Source organism: Molothrus ater, chromosome 2 (genome assembly GCF_012460135.2).
Source record: "Molothrus ater isolate BHLD 08-10-18 breed brown headed cowbird chromosome 2, BPBGC_Mater_1.1, whole genome shotgun sequence".
NCBI classification, from domain to species: domain Eukaryota; kingdom Metazoa; phylum Chordata; class Aves; order Passeriformes; family Icteridae; genus Molothrus; species Molothrus ater.
The window spans coordinates 24,135,894-24,158,629 of NC_050479.2; the positions used below are offsets into that span (position 1 = coordinate 24,135,894).

The following is a 22,736-nucleotide window of genomic DNA, read 5'->3' on the forward strand; positions in this document are numbered from 1 at the left end:
GTTTGCAAGTCCCATGTGCAGAAACAGATGGGGAAATTTTAGTCTTTAGTCATCAATGCTCTTTGAAGTTTCCTTTCTAATTCCCTTTTCTTGCCAAATAATTTGAGTGCTGGCAATATCAAGTCAAATACCCTCCTTCTGTACTTCAACTATCCTTTTTTTGACCTCATTCTGATCTTTTGGATTTTTGATGCAGTGTCTTAAAAATAGAACAGAATGAGAATGCTATTCTAGGCAAAAAGAACTTTTTTTTGGTGATATATAACATGCAAGTTGAGTTTTCTATAATTTCTTCAATTCTTTTTCAATAAAAATACAAAATTTCAGTCAGAAAATACATTCTGAATTTTTTCTTTTTTTCACACTTTCAGATAAAATGGTTTTAAAAGAGTTAAAAGTACATCAACTTATTTTTGTGACATTCAAACAGGTACATCCAATTCATGTAATTTTTCAAAATAATAAATCTTTTTTTTTCCATACTAAGCTAAAAGGAGTGTCTTCATGCTCTTAGAGACCTTCTGATACCCTAATGCCTCATCTTTTTGTCTCTTATCTGAGAAGCCCTTACTGAAAATGTGCAACATGTATTTTGAACCAAAAGGTGCATTCATAAAGTAGGAAAGTAAGAAAGAAACACCATTATTGTTTTCTTTTTTGTCATACTTGGCTTTAGAGATGAAAATCATAGATATATAATTCTTCATTAGCCGTTTTTTAATGTAACTGCTCTTTTTTTCAATAGAAGGAAAATTTTTGGGAGATAAAATATTGAAATATTGATAATGCATGAAGACAAGTGCATATCTTGAGAGTAAGACTGGTTCCTGTAATTTCTGGTTGAATAAAGCATATGTGCAGAGACTGGATAACTGGATGTTTAAACTCATAGTTATGTGAGAGCCCTAGAACTGAATATGTCCTGCTCATGGCCTGTCACACCAGAAACTGTAGATTCATTTGCCCTACACTGTGGCTAAACAAAACTGTCTCATGCCTGAATGCACACCTAGCCAATAAAAGCAAGAGAAAAAGTATTTTTTTAAGGCCTATTTCCTCACAGATATAAAACCAGCAGTGATTACATCTGAAGACACACTGAGGCTGAGGCAATTAATGTTCAAATTGTATGGCAAAATTTAGCCATGCATTTGAGGTAGAGATTTTCATGACATTAAGAATGATCAGTTGAAGTTGTTGAAAAACTTCAGAATAAAGTATGGAAGTTAAGAAACAGAAATGGATATAACAAAAATAATTCTGTTCTTGCAATTTCTAGTCAAACTAGCTGGATGATACTCAGCATTTCCAGATATTTGTGTGGGAGAAGAGAGGAAATAAGAATAATTGCTTGAAGCAAAGCTAAGTCAAGGAAATCAGATTATATTTAGCTTAGAAATTAAGACATTAAATTCCAAGAAACCTTGGTGGTTTGTATTAGGATTCAGAATTTGAAGAACCACCATGAAAGACAACTTGCTGTCTGATTAAGATCCAAGTACAAATCTGTATGCCTTTAGAATTAATGGAGTGTTCCCCAATCCTCAAGAATTTTGTAGTTCTAGGACATGGCAGTAGTGGTAACTTGAGGAATGTACATTACTTTTTATTTGACCATTTCAGGATAAGTAGGTTTTAACTTTTTATTTCAGAACTGCATGCTTAGTTGTATTTTACTTTGAAAGATGCTGTTGCAAACATGCTACACTTCTAGAGTGTTTTCAGAAGTGTTCAGGACTGGAACTGAGTGGGATTTTCTTTGCCTTTTTCATGCCTTCCAGCTGATGGGTGGAATTTAAGTCCCCATGGTGCACAAACAGATGGGAAAATGTTGGTCTTTCATTTTCAGTCATCAGTGCTAATTCTTTTATCTTCTGCATGCATTAGTCAAACAGACTATGCCTGTCAAGCAATCTGTACTATGTGCCATGACAGCCTTGGTTTTTTTTTTTAACTCTACTGAAAATCTTTTCTGTGAACTGACATTGCCTACATTCTATTAGTTTAAGGAGAAAAATGCTTTATTCATGAACTAAACGGTTGCCAAAATGGTTGTGGAACTTTGGCAATTTTAAAATACTACGTTTTTTACTATTTTGTGAAGTAATGCAACAATCAAGAAGAACATTTTCAAATAAAATTGGGGATTTTTGTAGGCATCGGTGATCCTATATATGCAAATATAGGATGTTTTTTATGAACAGACACTGTATTGGCACATACTTTTATCCCTTTTTACCCAGCATGTCATTACCCACGCCTGGGATTTTTGGAACACTATGATGTTCATTATGCACACTGGCATGCACCCTTAAATCTTATTTTCTAGACTATAACAAGAAAGAAAGTCTGTTTTGATGAGGAGTTAAGTTGTGTATTCAGATTTTGGTGCCCATTTTTGCAACATGGAACCCAGAAGAGCCATGAATTAAAGAACTTTGATCCACAGTGCAGCTGAAATATTTTACTTATACAAGGATGAATGAATATCAAACTACATTTATATGATCATTCCTTGACTAGTTTAGCATGTACCCATGATAGAAATATGTGAGTAATAGTGGCATAACATAAATTTGTGGTAATACAAATGCATCTATTTTAGCATTTACATAAAAGTATTAGCATAAAATTTTCAGCACTGCATCCTCTCCTGATTTATTGAGAGTGCTTTTTTGGAGAAATGTGTTTTATCCTTTTCAGTCTATTTTATATGCCTGGAGGGCACTTATAAAGCTCTGAATTCAGCTTTGATTCTGTAGGCTGTGTTGTCACAGACATAAGGGATTGAGCTTTGTGTTTGTGTTTTTATGATGTGGGTGGGATCAGGCATGCTGAAAATGAATTCAGACCTTTATTATATCACAAGTTAAGCTCATCCAGATGGCAGACAGTTCCTACTCCCTGTGAAATAAAAGTTTTGGTAATGTGACAGGCGTGGATTTATAGACAGTAGCAACTCTTACAGAGTTGAAAGCCCTGAAATAGAGAAAATACTGAAGACAGTAATATTGCAGCCTTTCCTGTGTGAGAGGTGGAAACTCCTGCTGCAGGTAACCATTGATTCAAGGTTATGGAAGTAATCCTGTAAATGGTGTGCTGGGTCAGTTTGCAGAGCTGTGCCCTCTGCAAGTCCATGTAAAAGGAAGTGAGAGGCTTTTCTATTTGTATTAAGGGAGAATTTGTTTTCCTGAATACACCTTAACATGTTGCCCTACAATCAAGGAAATCAGCTGAGCAGGAGGATTTGTTCCCTGCATTTTCTCTATAGCTACACAAGCCCAAGTAAGGCATGCATGAAACATTTGTTAGTGTACCTAACAGTTGTTACTTTTATTTGTAATCCACAGATTTTAGTTCTTAATTTATATGTATAGATATGGAGTTTGGGTCCTAGTTACTTTGCTAAGAGACACTCTGTAAAGAAAGGAAGAAAATATTTTCAGACTTAATGAGGCCCCTGTTTGCATTTCTTCAATGCTTTTAGGAGTTCAGGTTTAAATGCATAAGAATTTATTGATGAAAACCTTTTATTTTGGAAAAGTTATGGCATACTTTATGGTTGAGGGATGGTGGTGTTTTGATGTGGAATTTAACTAACTGCAAGTAACTTAACTGCCCAAGAGAAGACGTGGTTTATTATTTGTAAAACATAATACTTTGAAGTTCAAGTCATCAGTCTGGAGTTACTGAAATTCCCATTTAATAAAATATCGGGTGTGTTCCCCACAGACTGCAGTGATGGAAATTGCCTGATGAAGGATGAAGAATGGGATTTTAAAGGATTGCTTTTGTACAGGTGAAATTTCCACTTGTTTTTCTTCAAGATGTATGAAAGGAAGGAGGCTGCTAGGGTTAGCTGTGCTGCAGATATTCCTATTTGGAGAATGATTTTCCATCAGACACACTCTTGTCTTCCACAAGGGAAGTATACTGTCTTTTTTTTTTTTTTCTTTTCTTTTGGCAATCTACATTAAGGGTCAATAAGCCAAAACTGCAGCTAGAACAGCTTTGAGGTGACTGTACCGTTTGCCATGGGCTGTACTGAACTTCCATATCTTTGTAGATAGCTTATAAATGTTTGTGATCCCTTTCCATTTCTTTATCAAGTCTAGGGGGGGAGAAGTAAAAGTAAATATTTATAAATAGGTATCCTTCATGGTAGATTTCTAGTCCCTTTTCATGGGTTTCTTTTGATATTTTATTCTGGAACAGGAATCTTTTATTTCCTCTGCAGTGTAGATATTGGTTATCTATCTCCCAAATATCTTAAGAATCCATGGTGTCATGGGGAAGGGTCTTCCTTAAAGGTTTATGTGGAGAAAAGTTAAAATGAAAGTATTAAGTCTGCAATCAGTGTTCTGAGAGACAATATTTAGATTTAGTGAAATATTTTCTAGATTGTTTTTTGCTCATAAAGAGAATCTAAAAGAGGCTACTCAGCTTGTGTCTGCAAGTTTTCTTCTTACTTAAGCAGGCAAAACTCAATTATGATGGCAGCAGGTAGGGGAACTGTCAGTGGAGGATCTATAATTGTAATCACGTTTTTCCCCAGCTCTTTAGTAGCTGTATTGTGATTTCTGTGAAGTAATATTCTGCCTGCAGAAAATCTGTTGTTGAAGTGAGTTGGAGGGAAGACATGCTTTTGAACTGAGAGCAGCTGCTCAATCTCACTTAATTTTTTATTTCTTCGTCGTGGTTTCCTAATGTGGTGAAGTCTTCAGCTTTTTTTTTTTTTTTAGCTTGCCGTGCGAGCTGTTCCTCATCTGTTCAGCATCGTGAATTTGTGTAAAGTGGTATCCAGTGCTAATGACCTAAACCACAACACTGTGTAGAGCAACTTTATTCCTTTTGCTTTGTTAAGGAATAAGATTCAATAAGTCTAATAGTAGCCACAAAGAGGAGACAGCTACATTTGTGGGATTTGGTATCTTGAATGAAAATTAATGCAAGCCATTGAGGTTAGAGAGCAAGGTTGCAGGGCACCAGAGAGCCATGAGCATGTGGGATTTCCTGCATGTTTCCTTATTCTCAAACTAATAGAGCTTTATATCCTGATTACTTTTGCTTTCTTTGTAACTGTTTGTGTACTAAGGGCTTTGGCAAGGAGGTAGGATTAGCACAGTAGCTGTGGCATACATGAGAACATGCAGGTGATGCAGGTGTGTGTATGTGTAAACCTTGGCTGTCCTTCAACGAGCAAAACATTTTCATGGAATTAATTTGAAAAAAGAGGTCAATGGAGGGGGGAAAACTTAACTGCACGTGTCATAGGAAGTGAAATGCCACTAATGTTTTATGAAGAATTACATTTAATCTTGGTTAATAACATTTAAAAAATTGTGTGGTTTGTAAGTTATGTGGTTATATTTAAAAAAAATATGAAAAAGTGAAGTGTTCAAGCTGTTAATGGAAAAATGCTAGCCTATCCCTGCAGGAAATTGATGAACATAGATGAGAGAATACTATATACATGCTTCTATATTTGCATGTATATAAGTCTATACCATTATATATATATGGAATATTGTCGGGTTCGGCTGTCTGTCTCTGCCCCGACACGGGTAGGGTGGTTCTTGGGTGGCACGCGTTTCAAAGGATGAGTCTGGACTCTTCAGCTTTTCGATCTTCAGATTGTTTATTGTTTCTTATCTACAAAATTTTCTGTCTGCCCAACAGAGGTCTGACCTGCAAGGCAGCCAAGGGCACTCTGACCACCCACGGGCGGTCATGTCTTTTTATACTAATATCTACGTACATGATATTTACCTTTATTTTCCAATACTTTTCATCCTTGTTAGCAAGTACACCTTCACCATAAACCAATCCCCAAGTGCCAACATCACCACAGGAGATGGAGGACAAGAAGAAGAAAGAAGAAGGACGAGACACGCCCTGATCCCTCCATCTTGTCTCCATAACCCCCCTGTACCAAAAACCTTAAAGTTTATATTTCACCCTATAAATGTGTCCCTTTTACACCCTTCACTCTAAAGTGATTCTCATGTCCTCAAATTCTTGTCACTTCTGTGGATGGATCAAAATCAAGCCACCAAACACTCTTGGCAACATTCCAGGATTTCTGAGACCCCCAAGGGTTCTCCTGGCATCTCTGGACATCAGGAACGATGTGCTGAGATCCCACAGAATATGTGGAATTGAATAAAATAGATTACTAATATAAGAATATAAGTAGGTATAAAAAAGTCAGGTTTTGTGATGGGATTGACAGGTGACTGCACAATTTGCACCCAGCTAGCATATTGTAGAACAATTGAACCATTGTAAGAACTGTGTAGAAGCCTCCTATTAGGAGAAAATTTTGGTTTTGCTTTTTTTTCCATAGCAACAGGTGTATTAATTTTTTTTCTGCCTCTCTCATTTTTTTTTCTTTTTTTTTTTAAATATCCACACACATTCACATATTCCTCAGAGTCTACTGTGTTTTTCATTGCCTTCTTAAAAGCTCATTAAGCCAATGGTGGTAATCCTAGGAGACAGAGGCAATTGCTGGGTCATCATTTCTGTATTACAAATATTTTATAATGCACCTGGGACTTTCTACTATATGAATAAATCTAAATTACTTAGTGTTTTCAAATGTTTAAATAACCTGCATGGCCCACTGGTTTGAGAGAATAATTTAAGGTATGTGACAGAAGAAAGGATTTCAAGAATTTCATTGAATCATAGTCAGACTTTCAGGAATCTGCCCAATTTCCACCTAAAGTGGATTGATGCTGACTCTGGTTCAGAAAGTAGTTCCACCAGGAAGCCCTTCTGACCACAATGTTTGGGTGCAAAATCTTTGACATCCTAGCTGGGAAGGTAAGCAAGAGGCAGTACCTAGGCTGAGAAATGCCCAAATCTCTCCCAAGTCCCTGGGGAACCTTGGTAAGTTAGGAGACCTCAAACAATGCCTAAATCAGATTACACTCCTGTCCATATTGTTGTGATGGCATTGAGTTTCTGGACATACAACCCAGTGGTTAGATCTCTCCTTGAACACTGGAGATGGCTGGAGAAAGTCTAAGCCCACAGCTTTTCATATGGTTTTCACCTATCCTGATAAAGTTAGACTGCCAATGCAAAAAATATTGTGGATTTCAGAGACACAGAAGGAAATAAAGAATTTTAAATCTTTAAATAAGGACCCATTCCTCAGAATGGAGATTCCTGGGCCCTTGCTCTTTTTTTTTTTGAGTAATGGTAGTAGACATATTTTTCATTTGGGAATAATAAGTTGCATCACAGCACTAGAAATAAGAAAGAGTAGGAAGGAATATTGGTCAGATAACAAATAGTACAGAAGGAAGTCTTAAGACTTTCTAAAAAATTAAATGCTTAATGAAAAAATTGCCCCTCTGCATGATAAATTGATTTTTAGAATCAGTTAATTATTAAAAAAAAAGATAGGTTGAGAGATTGATTATTTATTGATTGCCTCTGAGTTAACAATATCACTAATTAGGCTTCCTAACTGCAGAATGTGGACTAAACTCAACTTTTAGCTTAGCAGTGGGAATTTGGACATTGATCCACTGAATACAGCTGCAGCAACACAGTCTTAAGAGTTTGTGACTGCATTTATACTTGGGTTTCTGTCCCAAGGGCCAAGGGGTAGCTTCTATAGGGACAGAGCACTGTAGAGGACTGTCCATGTGTGATGATGTCATGCAGTTGCTAGTTCTTGTAAATTCTTGCAAATCAAAACTTCCAGTAGTGCTTAGACTTCAGAAGCTATTTGGTCCTTTCCCCATCTTCTGGAACATGATTTGGGGAGGAAGAGTTTAGCTCCTACAGCATCCTGTTAAGCAAAAGCAGTGTTCTTTGTACTATCTTAAATCAGCCCCAAGTTTATTTGTGCAAAGATGTGATCATGGGATAAGTTGCAGTGGAGATGTAGTGTGTCATGTACTCTACACTGAATCTGAAGTTGCTCATCTCTCTTCCACTGAGTGGGAAACTGTCTTAAACTGCATCATGTTGGTAAAAAATGTGGGCATGCACATAGATTAGTATTGTGGAACTGTGCAGATCTGACCTATGTCAACAATATTGCTCCTGAGCTCTCTAGCTAATCTTAAGGGACTCCACTTTATTTGGAAATTAGCTATTCTACTCTGGTTTTATGAAATTAAAACATTGAAAATATCAGAGATTCTACAGAAATTAAAACATAAATTAAAAATACAAACTAATGTGATCCTAATAAAAATTGAAGTATTTTGAATCATCATTGCTGGAGCCAGAAAGGAAATCTTTTATCCTTTCATTAGCCAAAGGTATTTTTTCTTTGGCAGCAGGCTCAGATTTCTGATTATGTGGGAATATTATGTAAATCTGGTAAAGTCTACTCAGTAATTATTGATCACCAGAGTTCAATCTCTCTTGCTGTATCTACATATGGATATCATTCTGCATAGCACAAATGCACTTCAGCTGCATTTTGCATTTGGTGTTATTTAACCTGGTCTCTTTAGAAACACCTTAAGGTAATATATTTAAAGATGTTCCCTCTGTAGTCTTACTAAAATAGAAACAATGTATCATTGCAGACAAATAATTATCTCAAAAATATTTTGTATATACAGCATATAGTACATAAAATTTTGTAAAAGATTTCTTTTTATTGAGAAATGACTTGAGAATGATGATGTGTTGAGAATAAATAAGCCAGTAACTTTTCACATACATTGAGCACCACATGCAGAATTCAAGTGGGTTGTATTGAAATGGAATAAATATGGAATAGCATTTAGAAAATAAACAAGGTATGCATGTAAATTTGGAAAGCAATATCAGCAGCATGGGGACTGTTTTCCTCATGTTTCCTTCAAGAGCTGTGAGCAGAAACCTAAGAGCAAAGTAGGACTATATTCGGATAATCTGAATTCTGTCTCTAGTCACATCTGGGTTTCTTATTGTCTGGCCTACAAGGTTGTATATGTAACAGAGCACTCAAGTTCATTTGCACAGTTCTGGTCATCTGAATCTAAACTAAGGTACAAAATCTGTGATGTTTGCAATGTGCTCCACACTAGTGCTGTAGCCACTGGTTAGTAGTGGTCTAGTCCTGTTCAAGGTCTAGATTCCTGGTGTGGGCAGTGAGACAGAGCACAGCCCCAGTAAGCTCATTGATGGTGCAGAGCTGGGAGGCAGGGATGATACACCATATTAAAAATGCCTATTATTTAACTCATTAAATAAACTGTTTGTGAGCATTGCAAACATTTCTCAAGCTATTAATATAGAAATACCCAATAAAATTACTTGGAGATGAGTAATTCCATATTGTATCCTTCCTTCTGTGATATTACATATTAGAAATGAATTAAAAGTGTGCTGCTGACCAAAGTAATTATCCTACTTTTCCTGAATTTGATACGTCAAAGGTCTTTTGGTTTCTTAACAAGGAATAAAATGGTCTTTTGACATTACCTGGAGATTATCTGTGTGCAAGGAAGAATCTATACCAGAAAGATTTTGTGGGTTTTTGTTATATGCAAAGTAATGAGATATAAATTGTTTTGCTTTCATAATTCTACCTTCACCAACAAACTCTCATGGGTCAGTGAGTAGAAAGAAAAACAAAAATCATACTTCCTAGTAGTGGAACAAGTGCAATAAATAGTTGCTAAACTATCCCCTAAAGATAATATGATCTTCAAATTCACCCTTTATTTGATTTCCTACCATCTTTTTGATTTTATCTGGCAGGACAGACAGTAGAAATTTATTTTCATAGCACTATAATGAATGTAAGATTTTACGCTTTTGTCTCCTTCCATTCCTTTTCATTAAGCATGAAAGTCAAATCCTGTCATCTAATTTCATTTAAAAATTCAGAAGAAATACATCTAATCAAAATTTGCTCTCTGGGCTCCCCTTACAGTCAGTGCAACAAGATAAAGCTAGAAGAAAGTAGTGTGTTTTGTAGGAGGACAGATTATTTTGCTGCATAGAATGTGTTCAAATAGGATGTAAGAGATGTTTGACACAGCTGAGGTGAATAATTTTTGATGTCTGTCTATCCCCTGGTCGCTGTGTAGGAAACTCAGATCACCTCAGACTAACAGTTCAGCTTCAAGTTTGATAACATAAAGGTTACGTGAATTTGGTCATTTTTTGTATCATTATACCAGCTGAGCCAGAACCCGAGCCTACTGCAAATTTTTCTTTGATACAATACTTACAGAAAAAGCTCCTGAAAAAAGCAGTCATGTCTTCTATTAATAATTTGATATTGCATTTGACCTCTGCTGCTGTGGTTTTAAGAAAGGCAGTCCTTGGCACTTCTCATTTTTATTAAACTCTTTATCATACAAGCTGTTAAAAAAGTAATTAAATTTACCTGAGGTCACACTTATTTCATAATTCCTTGCCATTAAAAGCCATAGAGAGAATTTAAAATTAATTAATGTTACCTCTTAAAGAAGATACATGGCAATTCACTAGTAATGTAACTTCTAATGCTGTAACACTAGTAATGTAACACTGGTAATGTAAGCTTCTATGTCTACCAGACATTTATGATATTTTCAAGAATGACAGCTTTTTTACTTAAAAAAATATATTTTCCTACAGATTCTTACATTAACAATCTTTAATATAAAAAATATAATCATGGTGGTAGGTTTGGTTTTTTTTCAAGCTTCTCATGAATCTGTTCATTTTACCACCCCACAACCCCAAGGGCTCTTCTTAGTTGTCACTCATTTATATTGAATTTTGAGTGAAACTTAGAGAAATTTCAGCCTGGCTTCAGCCTGGCTTCTTTAGAGACTACAGATGAAATGATCAAGCTCATTTTCATTGTCTCCAGTTGGTGACAAATGGCAATTTCATTTAGCAGTGGATAGTTCTCTTTGAGGTTGGATTGATGGATGGGGCCTGAAGAGGTCAGGCCAGCTGACAAAGGTTACCCAGGCCAGCTGTCTGCCCATCCCTGCTGCAGGGTGTCTGTGCTGCTTGTCAGGCAGCTCTTGACCACTGCTGGTTACTGGTGGAGTGTTTTAAGGCGAACTGTAGTCAGTGACAGCTGACTTTAAAGTGTTTTGCTGCAAATGGTGGTGGTTGCAAAACTCACCCATGAGCAACTCAGACATCTGTGTAGCAAAGCCAGACTGGACAGCCAGTGTGGCAACAGTGTCAGCTGTTTCAAACAAAGGCAGCCTTTTTGACATTCATGAGTCCTTCATTTTGTCTTTGCCTTTTTGTGTGTTTGGTTTTGTTTCAGGTTATAATCAGCCTGCTGCCTAAGAACCCCAGCTTTGAAATGTTTTTGAATAGGATCATGTAAGAACCCCAGTTGTGTTTTGAGATTTCAGTGCAAAAACCTAAAGTGCTTTTAATTCTCGTCTGTAGGCTGGAGCAAATGTGCTTCTGCAAGATGTTAATGGAAATATTGCACTTGATTATGCTGTAGAAGGGACTGAATCTAGCAGCATCCTTCTGATGTACTTGGAAGAAAATGGTAAGTCAGCTCTTTAGCTTTTGGAATGCTTTTATTGAACATGTCATAAAAATAATAAGGATGTGTATTGATCAGATGGAAGTCACACCAAAGCCAATTGAACTATATCAGTTTGGGGATGAAGGGGAGGAAGATGATTTGGAACCACAAATGTTTTCAGTGCGTTTAAATTGGAACAACTAACAAAGGTTAATGGCAGTTGTCATTGTCAAAACTCCTTTTGACCTTTTGTATGGAGATATTAGAATGTAAATTCAAAATGGAGAAACTGCAGCAATACAGAAGCTTTTAAAACAACTAATTTAACTATTCAAGGACTAGGTTTCACATTTTGTTTCATTTCCCATCTATAGTCTTAAAGAATACTTTTTTCAAGTGCTAAATAAATAAATCTTTACAAATAATTTGAATGAAAATGCATATGATACTTTATCTCTCATTCAGAAATATTAGTGTTGGTTTAGGGTTTTTTTAATTGTGAAAATACTGTAGGGAGGTTTATATTATGAATTATGCTAAATATGTTATAGATGACAGGACTTGTATGGGAAAAACTGGATTTGTTGCTCATCAGTTCCAAACTTAGATATGAGCTGAAGTGAGATTTCTAGCATTGTTTTTGACTATGAGGGGTTGTCTTAACATTGTATGTGGCTCATCTTAACACTGAGGAAAAGGCATTGAGCAAATATAATGAGCAATAATGTAAAAATTTGTATTTTCAACATTGTCTCCATATAAGGAACCTTTTTTAGCATAAACTAAGTTAAATTATATTCTGTTAATGAACACTTAAGGAAAATGTCAAGGAAATCATAGTGTCAGGTCCTATACTGCACACATCCAGTGTATTGCATGTTTTATAATTTTGTTTCCTCAGTGTGTGGCAGTGTCTTCGCAGCTCTGGTTTTGGATTTTTCTAATGGTAAAGCAGCTATTAGCTTCTAAAAGCTTGATTGCATTTAAAAACACAGATATTTGTTGTCTAAATGTTCCAAATACTTTGACTCGCATTTAACAGGTAATATGCAAAATTCTTGTAGCATACAAGATATGGTCTGCTTATAGTGATATCTCTTTTACAGTAGGTAAGATAGGCACTATTCCTAATTAAACAGTGATTCTATGAGTGTTAGAAGTTACCAAATTAAAAAACTTAAATATTTTGAAGGTGACATCTACCTCTACTGACTTTAGGTAGACAAGCTTAAGTTAATCATCCAGACCTTTAGGTCAATAGAGAGAAAGAGGAAATGCATGCGTTGTTTCATCTCTTTCTAACCTGGCAAGGTGAGGAGAACTGACTTCCAGGACTGTTTCTTTCTGCTGACTAATAAGAACTTAATTTGACAAGCTTTAGGGTTAGATTGTCAGGATAGATGAATCCTACCCCTTAACTGCAGTAGTGCATGAAGAGCTGGCTTTGAGATGATCAGTGTCAAAATGCTCATCAACTTTTCTTCGTCTGCTAGTAGTATTCTTGTAACAATAGGCAGCTCAAAGTATCCTTATTTTGCACTTGACTTTTGAAATTTAGTTAATACCTATGAAATATTTGTATAGCCTACCAAGATTAATAGTAACTGAGGAGGAGATTCTTGAATTAAATTAAGATCTATGAGTAAGTATGAATTACTTTGAATTTCCCAGCCTCAGTGTTTCTCTGTGCATTGTTTTGGTGAAGTTCTTGCGGCAGCAATCCCCATGCACACCTGCGTATGAATACATCAACACAGAGCAAGGTCAGGGCCAAGTCTCTTTATACAAGATTAGGTGATGCTGTAGTCAATACCATCTTTGGCCTGCAGTATTGAGAAACACCAAACCAAAGTCTCAGCCTTTAAATACAATGTATAAGGAATATTTCCCTATTCTCTGAACTTCCCTACATTCCTAGAATGTTTTAATTTCATTTTCATGTTTCAATTCTCCATTCAGTTGTGCATCCTGGTTTACAATATTAAGAAGAGATTTGTGTGTAGTAGACTATCTTAATCATTGCCTCTAATTGCGGAGATCACAGAGAAAAGTAAAATTAGGTGCTTTATAGCTTAGCTAATGAGAAAAGCAGAAGCTATCAATCTATGTTGATGAAACAAAGTAAGACTGGAACAAGTAACTTTGAAACCACAGAAAACATTGTTAATTGGAAACATTAGAGTTCTTAGAAGTCTAGTATGTATACAACTTCTTACAGATTTTACTACTGTGGTAGTTTACTGTATCTGTTTAATTTCACTAGAGATCTTAGTGACTGAATTGCTCTTCATTGTTTGAAGTAACTTAATTTACTCTGCAGAAGGCCTGGAGCCATAAGTGATAACAATAGCCTTGGATGCCTTTAATGATTTATTTATTTTAAAACAGTGACTGGAGTTAGTTCTTTGAGTTCTGCTTGTAAATGATCTGTTAGGGCACAGGAGTATCACAAGTACAAAATATTGTAATCATGTAGGAACTGCCAGAAAGCTTTGATATATACTTTACTGTTATGGAACACAACATATTAGGATATTTTGTGGAGATTTTATTACTGAAGTCTAAGGAAATTAATAGTATTTCATTAAAATATTCTCTTTTCCTGTACAGAAATTAGCTTCCTCTGCTATTATATTACATTATATAAATAATCTTACATTGTATTAAGTAATTATTGACTGAAGAAAGAAATTAGCAGACTTCAGTTACCTAAGAGAACACAATTTGAGGTACACATTCTCTGTATATAAAGAGCATTGTTTCTGTTGAGTAATGATTCTGGCATGTTGTGAGTTTCATTTAAGATATCTCTAATCGAGGATGGAAGGGAAATACAGCAGCCTGCTTTATGCTTAGGAAAGTGTGTGAAACAGCTTAACTGTATCATATTAGATTATGTCCAAGGGGCATTCAGAAGCCTATTGGGCTCATGAGCTCAAGGACTCTATTTGGATTGATTTATCTAAATTTAATATCTGGTAGCCACTCTATAGCAAAACTTCCTAGAGCCAAAGAGATGCTTTGAAGGTAGGCATCTGTAATGAGGCGTGAATTAGGATCTGAAGGGTTATTAATTTGACCAGCTACAAGGAAAACACCAGTAAAAGCTGTTATATTTGTTCTGTGCCAAGATGTCATTGGTTTTCCATGTTACTAGTGTTCCTGTTTTGCTATGAAAATAAAGTCACGACTTATTTAAGGATTTCAACATCTGCCGAGGCAAGGCCAACTGAGAGAACGCCAGGTGGGACTTGAGATTCCACTTCTCTCTAGGCTCCCATTCCAGTGCTAATCCATCTTTATGTAATTTCTTTTCATTTTGTTTTCATTTGAAGTTTTCTTTGTTGCCTCTTACACCTTCAGCTTCAAATCCATTCACTGTTTACTTTCAGGAAGTGTCTCCCTTCATAGGTGAAATTAAAATAATAACGTGTCCTGGTTTAGGGCAAATGTGGGAGGAAACTTCGAAAGGGGGCCCTCTAGAAAGCAGATTCAAGTGACCCCTCCCCCAACTTGTTCAGGAAAAGATTGCTTGGAGAAAAGTGGAAAAAACCTCTTTATTTAACAAGCAAAGTATTCAGAAACATATGAAATGAGTAATATTAAACAATAAAACCTCTTGCTGTTCTGAAGAGATGGCAAATGCAGAAAGTCCTTGTCATGGGATGTAGCTTGGCTCACTCAGTCTCTTATCACTCAGTCTCTTATCCCTCCAGCACTGGAAAATTCCATGTCCCTGATGGGCCACAGGTGTGAGCTCCTGATGTTCTTCTGGGTTTTCAGTCCAGAGCAGGGCTGTTCCAAGAAAAAGAAAAAGCACAGTCTGGGGACTTCTCTGCCTCAGCTAGCTAAAAAAACTACCAAAAAAACAAAGGAGAGCTCCCTCCCACTGCCCACTGCAGACAACACAGTCCAGGAGTAGGATGTGGGGGCACAAGTGCAGTTTCTGATAACAAACTCCATTCTTCTTCCCACCCACTTCTCTCTTGGAACCAGTCTTAAGGTGCAGAACTTAATATCCAGCGTAAACAGAGCAGACAATTGGAGATACCCATCATAAAGGCACTCTGTGCATAATGTAAAAGGGTGATTATTTTTTCACTATTTGTCCTGCTTTCTTCTAAACCTACCTGACTGATTATTGAAATCATCAAGAAAGTCCACCCAGCACCTTCCATAACTTTTCTTTTGATTAATTTCAGTTTTAATTTTAAGGCAAACCTTTTGAGTCATTTATGGCATTTTAAAACAATCAAACTTTAAATGACTGCCAGTGTTTCTGGAGGCAGAATGGTCTATTGTAGAACTGTGTCAGTGAAACTCTGATCCTGGCATATGATTCTTGTTTCCTCCTTTTCCATTAGGCTGTTTTAAATATTTAATACTTTGAGGAATGCAACATTTTTGTTTATTTTGTTACTTGGTATTTAGTTGTATAGTGGATTGCATGACTCAGCTATAAACTAAAACTGACTGACAGATAGTTCTTGATTCTGTATTTGCCAAGTCATAGGAGGTGACACATTCACTGTAATTAATTTCCAAAGAAAATATTCTCTTTTGTCCTCCAAGATCTCAGGCTTCAGTTTTCAGTAAGACAACTGTGCACTCCAAGAACATCAGCCTTATTGTTGAATCTGAGAAAAGAATATTTGGACATTTACTTTTTTTTAAAAGAACTGTCTACATACCACAGGGATCTCAAAGCGAATTTAATGGCTTTCTTGTCTGTTGTGTAGTGAGAGTTTCATGCAGTAACAGATAATTACTAAAGCAAAAGAAAACCATCTGTCGTGGTTTTATTTTTTGAAGATTGACTATATTTAAATAACATATCTACCCAAAGGTACGGATGGTACTCCTTTTTCTACTGTGAAACAGGTACAGGAGAAAAAATGGGTATTGCTTTTCTGCAAAGTGTTTTACACAGTATTATTCAGTTTCTGTGGGGGCAAATTAATTTAAAATAGCTGGTTAAAGGTTATTGACCTTTGATGGTAACAGAGATTTCATGCAGTTAAGCAAAATCTATTATGCTATTCCAAGCTGGGGGGATAATAGGTCTGTTTTGTTCCCTGAATATTAAAAGGATCATATTCAGGTGTCTCAGAAAACTGCCTATAGAGCAAAAATCATGTGCAAGCCCCATCCATTCAGGTGGCTTTGTATGGTTTAAATCAGTTAAAATAATGTGCAGATTTTGCAAATATAGACCATTGTTTGTTAAATTTTTACTAGCAAGGGAATTAAGCTTTACTCTTCAGCTGCAAAATAGAAAAAATAAATTTATTTTACTGCCTTGCAGCAGTAGGTAGGAATTAAAAAAAAAAAAAGAAGCTAAATGTTAGTACAGATTCCTACACAGAAGACAGCTTTTAACATTAGCCAGAAATAGCCAACTTGTCAATTACTACAATAAGGAGAATTTCCCTGAAGCCAACAGTTAGCAACATATGGGACATATGACATGTGCAGAAAAATCTAATTTAGAAAAGTAGTGGGCAAGGATTAAGAAAAAGTTTACTGCAAACCTGACACTTTACAGTAATCTAGAATGTGATAGGAAGATATACCAAAATTAAACTGTAAGTTAATTTGAAGTTATCCATAAAATCTGGTGTGGTTGCAGTAAAAGCTCCCACAAAGCTGCTCACCCATTCCCTTCCTGAAAAGGACAGCAAGATTGCTTACCAGTTACTGTCACAGGCTAAACAGATTCAACTTGGTGAAATTAGTCATTCACCAGATTCAACTTGGTGAATTCCTCAACTGGAATAAGTTGAGGTAGAGGAAAACAGAAAGACATACATTAGGACAAGACTTTTCTTCCCCTCTTTTCACTTTTCACTTCCCCTCTTTTCACTTCACTCCAAACTCTTCTACCCTCCCAAGCAGCACATGGCACTGGGGAGTTGGTACCTGGCAGTCTCCCTCTCTGTCCCTTTTCTTCTTCACACTTTTCCTTTACTCCATTCTGTTTTTTGGGTTTTTTTTCAGGTATGGAGCTCCTTTAGGAGTGTCTATCTGCTTTGCCATACTTGGTTGCAGGCTCAGCTGTGTGCTGCTGAGGGTCTGCTAGAGCTGATAGGACAGCCCCTGCCTCTCCCCACACACCCCATCCCTACAGCCCCACAACTGCCAACACCTGCACAGTACATCTCCTTGTGTGTTTCTCAATACTCTGGCACTTTTTGTGAGAACTGAATCAAAGTGAAGATCCTAGCTGTGTGTATTTTCATTTGGATTATTTGTTGTTAGTTAAAAATAATGAATGTGTACACCAAAATGTTTTAGTGTTGAGGTTGTGGTACAGAAACCCTTGAACAGATCTAGTAATCCAACGACGGGAGAAAAACTCTTAGATTTTCTTCAGTGCAGTCAAGAAAATAAAGGGATATAAATCAATATTATTTCAGAAAAATACTGGTCTAGACTTTAATATTTTAAACTATTTTACAGATATTAAGGAATTATTGCTAATATACTCCATCAAGAACTCACTAAAATGCCAACACATACAGATTGTAAGCACTAAAGATCAGCAAGCTTCAGCTAAAACTAAATTCTCTAATATATTTTCTGTTTCAGAACCATATGCACCATGATCTTGATTTATGCTCACTAATTTTCTTTCAACAATATTGATGCAGTCGGTTGACAGAAAAATAGGCAATCAAAACAAAACAGCCTCAGGGTGGCTCAAAGTTTTTTCCTTTTGATTCTTGTTGATTGGGAACCACCTACCCATAATATTATCACACACAAAATAATTTTTTTTCTGAAGAGAACCTGATTAATTGATGGTAGGGGTTAGGTGTTGGTGTTGCCAGTGAGAACAGAGGAATAAATGAAATGTTTCAGTAGGTCCTTTCAAAAATGGTGCACATGGAAAATGTGACACATTGGAAAATTTCATAGTTGACAATGTTTATTTTCCTTTGGCCCTTGGGTTTTCTAATATAAGTGTGAATGAGCTACCTTAATTTTTAATTTTTTATAGTTCTTGGGGGGCTTTGAAGTCTTAGATTCTTAATATTTTTGTATTTCCAGCATGTCACCCATATGTTTCTATAAAAGGGAAAACCTTTAAATTCACTGTTCAGACTTTTGGCACTGAAATTAACATTTAAAATTATAGCAAATAGTTTATGGTCTAGTTTTCTAACAGATACTAGAAGGAAAATAGACTTGACTAATAAGCTTTGCAAAGGTTTGAAAAAAGATTGTGAAGAACATCAGAAAATGGGGATGCCCTTTCAGCATTCTTTTAAACATCTTATCAAGAAATCTATTTCGTTACCATCAGAACTATATTTTCACTTTTTTATGGAATTCCTAAAATTATAACCTTAATCAAGATGGAAAACTTGTCAGTGCCCACAGTGCACCCACAGGCCCTGTGACCTCCATCCCTGCTCCCAGGGCCGTGGCTGCCTGAGCTCAAGGCCAGCTGTGGTGGCCTTGTGACCTGGGGGCTGTTGGATGGGAGGGAGCTAAGCTGGGAGGCAAAGCTGGGAGCAGCACTGTCATAATCTTTCATCCATCCTTTGTCTCTGGAGCCACATTTAGTCTCAGGTCCTTGCTTGAGGCAGGCCTGTGCCCAGCCATGATCCTTGCTGACCTTAAACCTGGACCACTGACTTGACTCCTTGCTTCGTCTGATTTACTTGGATTTGTCCCTGGAGGCTTTTCTGGCAACCACAGAACTTCTGTTAGCCCTGATTCCCATCACCAGACCTGCTCGATTTTCTTTTTTGGGTATTGTGGGACTGTGCCCTGGTCAGCAAGGATGGTGACCTGCCTGGCCTGTGTTCATCCTCAGCTCCTGCCTCCCTTGCATTTGTTGGGTAGCCTGCTTTTACTGCTCTCTCACAAAAAAATAACTATAGCATATTAAAACCTTACAGTAAAATCTGTAGTGTAGAAATACCATCTGTGATGATCTCATTTCAGACATGATATTTACCAGAAGTAGCCAGAGACAGTGATATACTTATTTTGCTTCTGTGTTCTAGTATTAATATAACAAAAAAAATAATAAACATGCATTACATGTCCACAAATGAATGCATTAATATTAAGCCTTTAAATTGTGTCAGCCTTTTAAAATAAATTGCAAAAGATATTTTTGTTTTCATGCGAGTTAAGAGACAGTTCACTTAACTAATTTTAGCTGAAAGGATCATCAATGTCCTTATTGTAGAAGAGAGAGGAATAAAAGCATGTTCACTAGTGTGGGAGAATTGTCACTCTGATATCTACATGAGGAGGAGGTGGGAACTTCACTTCTGATAGCATATTCAGACTAGAAGGAGATAAACCTAATCAGCCCAGAAAGCCAACTGTGCCTTGGACAGCATCCAAAGCAGTGTGGGCAGCAGGACAAGGGAGGTGGTTCTGCCCCTCTGCTCCACTCTGGTGAGACCCCACCTGCAGTGCTGCATCCAGCTCCTGGCTTCCCAGCACAGGAAGGACATGGAGCTGTCACAATGAGTACAGGAGATGCCAACAAGATCACTGGAGGGATGGAGGATCTCTCCTATGAGGAAAGGCTGAGAGAATTGTGCTTGTTCAGCCTGGAAAAGAGGGTTTGCCATGACCTTGTTGCAGCCTTCCAGTACCTGAAGGGAGCCTGTAGGAAAGATGGAAAGAGACTGTTTACATGGACATGTACTCACCAGACAGGGACAGTAGTTTTAAACTGAAAGAGAGTAAGTTTAGTTCAGATATTATTTATTCCTTACTGTGAGGATGGTGGAAGAAATGAAGAATTGAAGAAATGAAGAAATTCCTTACTGTGAGGCACAGGAACAGGTTGCCCAGAGAAGATGTGGATGCCTCATCCTTGGGAGTGCTCAAGGCCAGGTTGGATGGGACTCTAAGCAACCTGGTCTAGTGAAAGGTTTTTTTCTAGTTCAGTCACCCTGCCCATAGGAGGGTGGTTGAAATAGATTGACCTTTAAGGCTCCTTTCAACCCAAGCCAGTCTATGGAACTAAAGATACTTCACTAAACATAGGTAATGATATCTTTAAAGGCAGACAGGCAAAACCCTCCAGGAACAACCAGTCAGTACTGCTGCAGTGAGTTAGAGCTATGGGCTTCAATAATTTTGCAAGTATATGTTCTTTTGCAGAATCTGAAAATATTGGCTTCCCTTCTTGCATAGTAAATGTTGCTGGCATGTATTTGTTTATAAGCTGACCTTTGAAAATCAGATTCACATAATGCCAAGTGCACAAGGGCTATTGAACAATGTAATCTCACAAAAATAATGCTTTTTACCAAGATATCTAGTAAGCAGCCAGAAAAGTCCTTCTAAAACTTTAAGCAAATAAAATAATAGATACATTCAGATATTTCAATGAATTAAAATTAGTACTTAAAGAGTGGTATCATGATTTTTTTTAACATCCTATTCTATGCTGCACAGAAGAAAAATACAAATTCTGAACTGTGGTATCCCCTGAATTATAGAAGAGTAAGAGAGGCTCATCATACATGGGGTGAAGAGCCTTGATTTATCTACAGCTCTGTGCAGGAAGGACAGATATATAGATAAGAGTGAGAAAAAACTCAAGTGTGAGGAGAGAGATTGGTTTCTCAAAGCCATTGCAAGTTTTTAACGTACATTTGTGTTTGCAAGACAAAATGCTGTTGACCTCTCCTTAAGAATGTAAAACCCATTGGAAAATGAGACCTGCATGTTACAGCAAGAGTGGCTGCTGAGGGTGTGTGCAATGGGTGTTTGCCAGAGTGCTTCAGTGCTTTTCTTTGTACTGATCCCAGGAATGGGTGTTCTCCTTGCACACTTCATTGTACTGGACATTTGTGAGAAAAAGGTGTTTAATAGCAACCCTCAGTTCTGTTTGCCGTGCATTTCTTTATCACTGACATTTTTGGAAAGTTACTAATGCATTATTTATCTGAGGTCTTTCTATTCCTTTTGGTTGTCACTTCTATAACCATATGCCAGAGAGTGAGACAGCCAAAGCACATGAAACAGCCTTGTTAGGCGATTTTCTTAAACAGTGAGAGGTAATTTATTTTGTAGCTTTTAGGTTATATTCCTGCCTGACATCAGTGCTGATACTCATCACCAAATGTGTGCCCTGCAGGGTCACTGATGTACTGATGTTTTAACTATTCCTTTTCCATCTTATCTCCTGCAGAATTCTTGACTGTGTAGCCCTTCTGATTTTACAGGATATTTTGAGCGTTTTTTCCATTATATGCCTTTTTTAGTTTTTTTTTTTACTTTCCAGTTTTTGAAATGTGAATCTATTCACATAGTAGATGCCAATGTGTTTTTCTTCCTCTTTTTATTCATGCTGGCTGTCGTCCCATTTCAGCTGAATATCTAAACCACATTTCCCCTTTGAAAAGCAACGTGAAGGTCATTCTTTAATTCAGGCAGTGAGAGTTAGTTACTGTATGAGCAGCATTTTTTTGTTCCATCTAAATTCCTGGAAAGTATCACACCCTGGGGAGGGAGACCAAACTCCCCAGAATTATGAACTTGATTAAAGGAAAGCACTTATTGACAAGGTCTCCTTGTTTGAGCCTCAGAGAATGGTACATGTGCATGCTTGATAAATCTGCTTCTCAGCTCCCCACCAGAGAAGTCTTGGCTTGAAGCTAAATAGCTCCTGAGTTCTTGGAATTCAAAACTATGTTTCTAAAACTGAAACAGATTATTTTTACATGTATTCATTATATTTTTTGTAAAGGTAGAGAAAGGGAAACTATTGTTTCTGTAGCATTTTCAAACCTACTCTGAATATTTAAAAAGTGAAGTCTGTGGAAGCATGTTCCTTTGGTACCTCTCTTGCTGGGCTGATTTTCTTCTGTTTGTTTATTGAAATATGTATCATTCATTTATACAACTATTAGTTTGAAGCCAGTAAAGCTGTCTTGAATAGGTTTTATATTCACACAGACTGTGACTTTTATTGCTCTGTGGTTTATGTGTTTTCTCTGAGCTCATGGCTGCATTACATTTATGAGAGAAAATAATTATTAAGCAGCAATTAATACAACTGAATGCATTTCTTGATTTTCCCTTACACATGAGCAGAGTTAATCTTTCAATGGCTAGGTTTTTTGTAGCCCCAGCTAAGTCATAACCAAGTTTATATAAAAGGCAATTTACAGGGAGTAAGGATCAATATTTCACTGTTAATATAACAGTGTACTGATATGTTAATTCTCTGTGTTGGGTGTAAGTCAGTAGTAAATTGCTAGAAAAGGCTGAGTAAACTCAGCTGGCCTCTGCCCTCAAC

At 36.8% G+C, this 22,736-nt stretch overlaps 1 protein-coding gene across 5 annotated transcripts in view; it reads left to right on the forward strand.

Moving 5' to 3' along the window:
* The window catches only part of MYO16 (myosin XVI), a 357,892-nt gene that overhangs the window by 133,108 nt on the left and 202,048 nt on the right, over positions 1-22,736 (forward strand). For all 5 annotated transcript variants that reach the window (XM_036381446.2, XM_036381432.2, XM_036381447.2 and 2 more), the window contains exon 5: positions 11,368-11,476. In XM_036381446.2, coding sequence (XP_036237339.1) covers positions 11,368-11,476 — 109 coding nt within the window. The remainder of the gene's footprint in view (positions 1-11,367; positions 11,477-22,736) is intronic.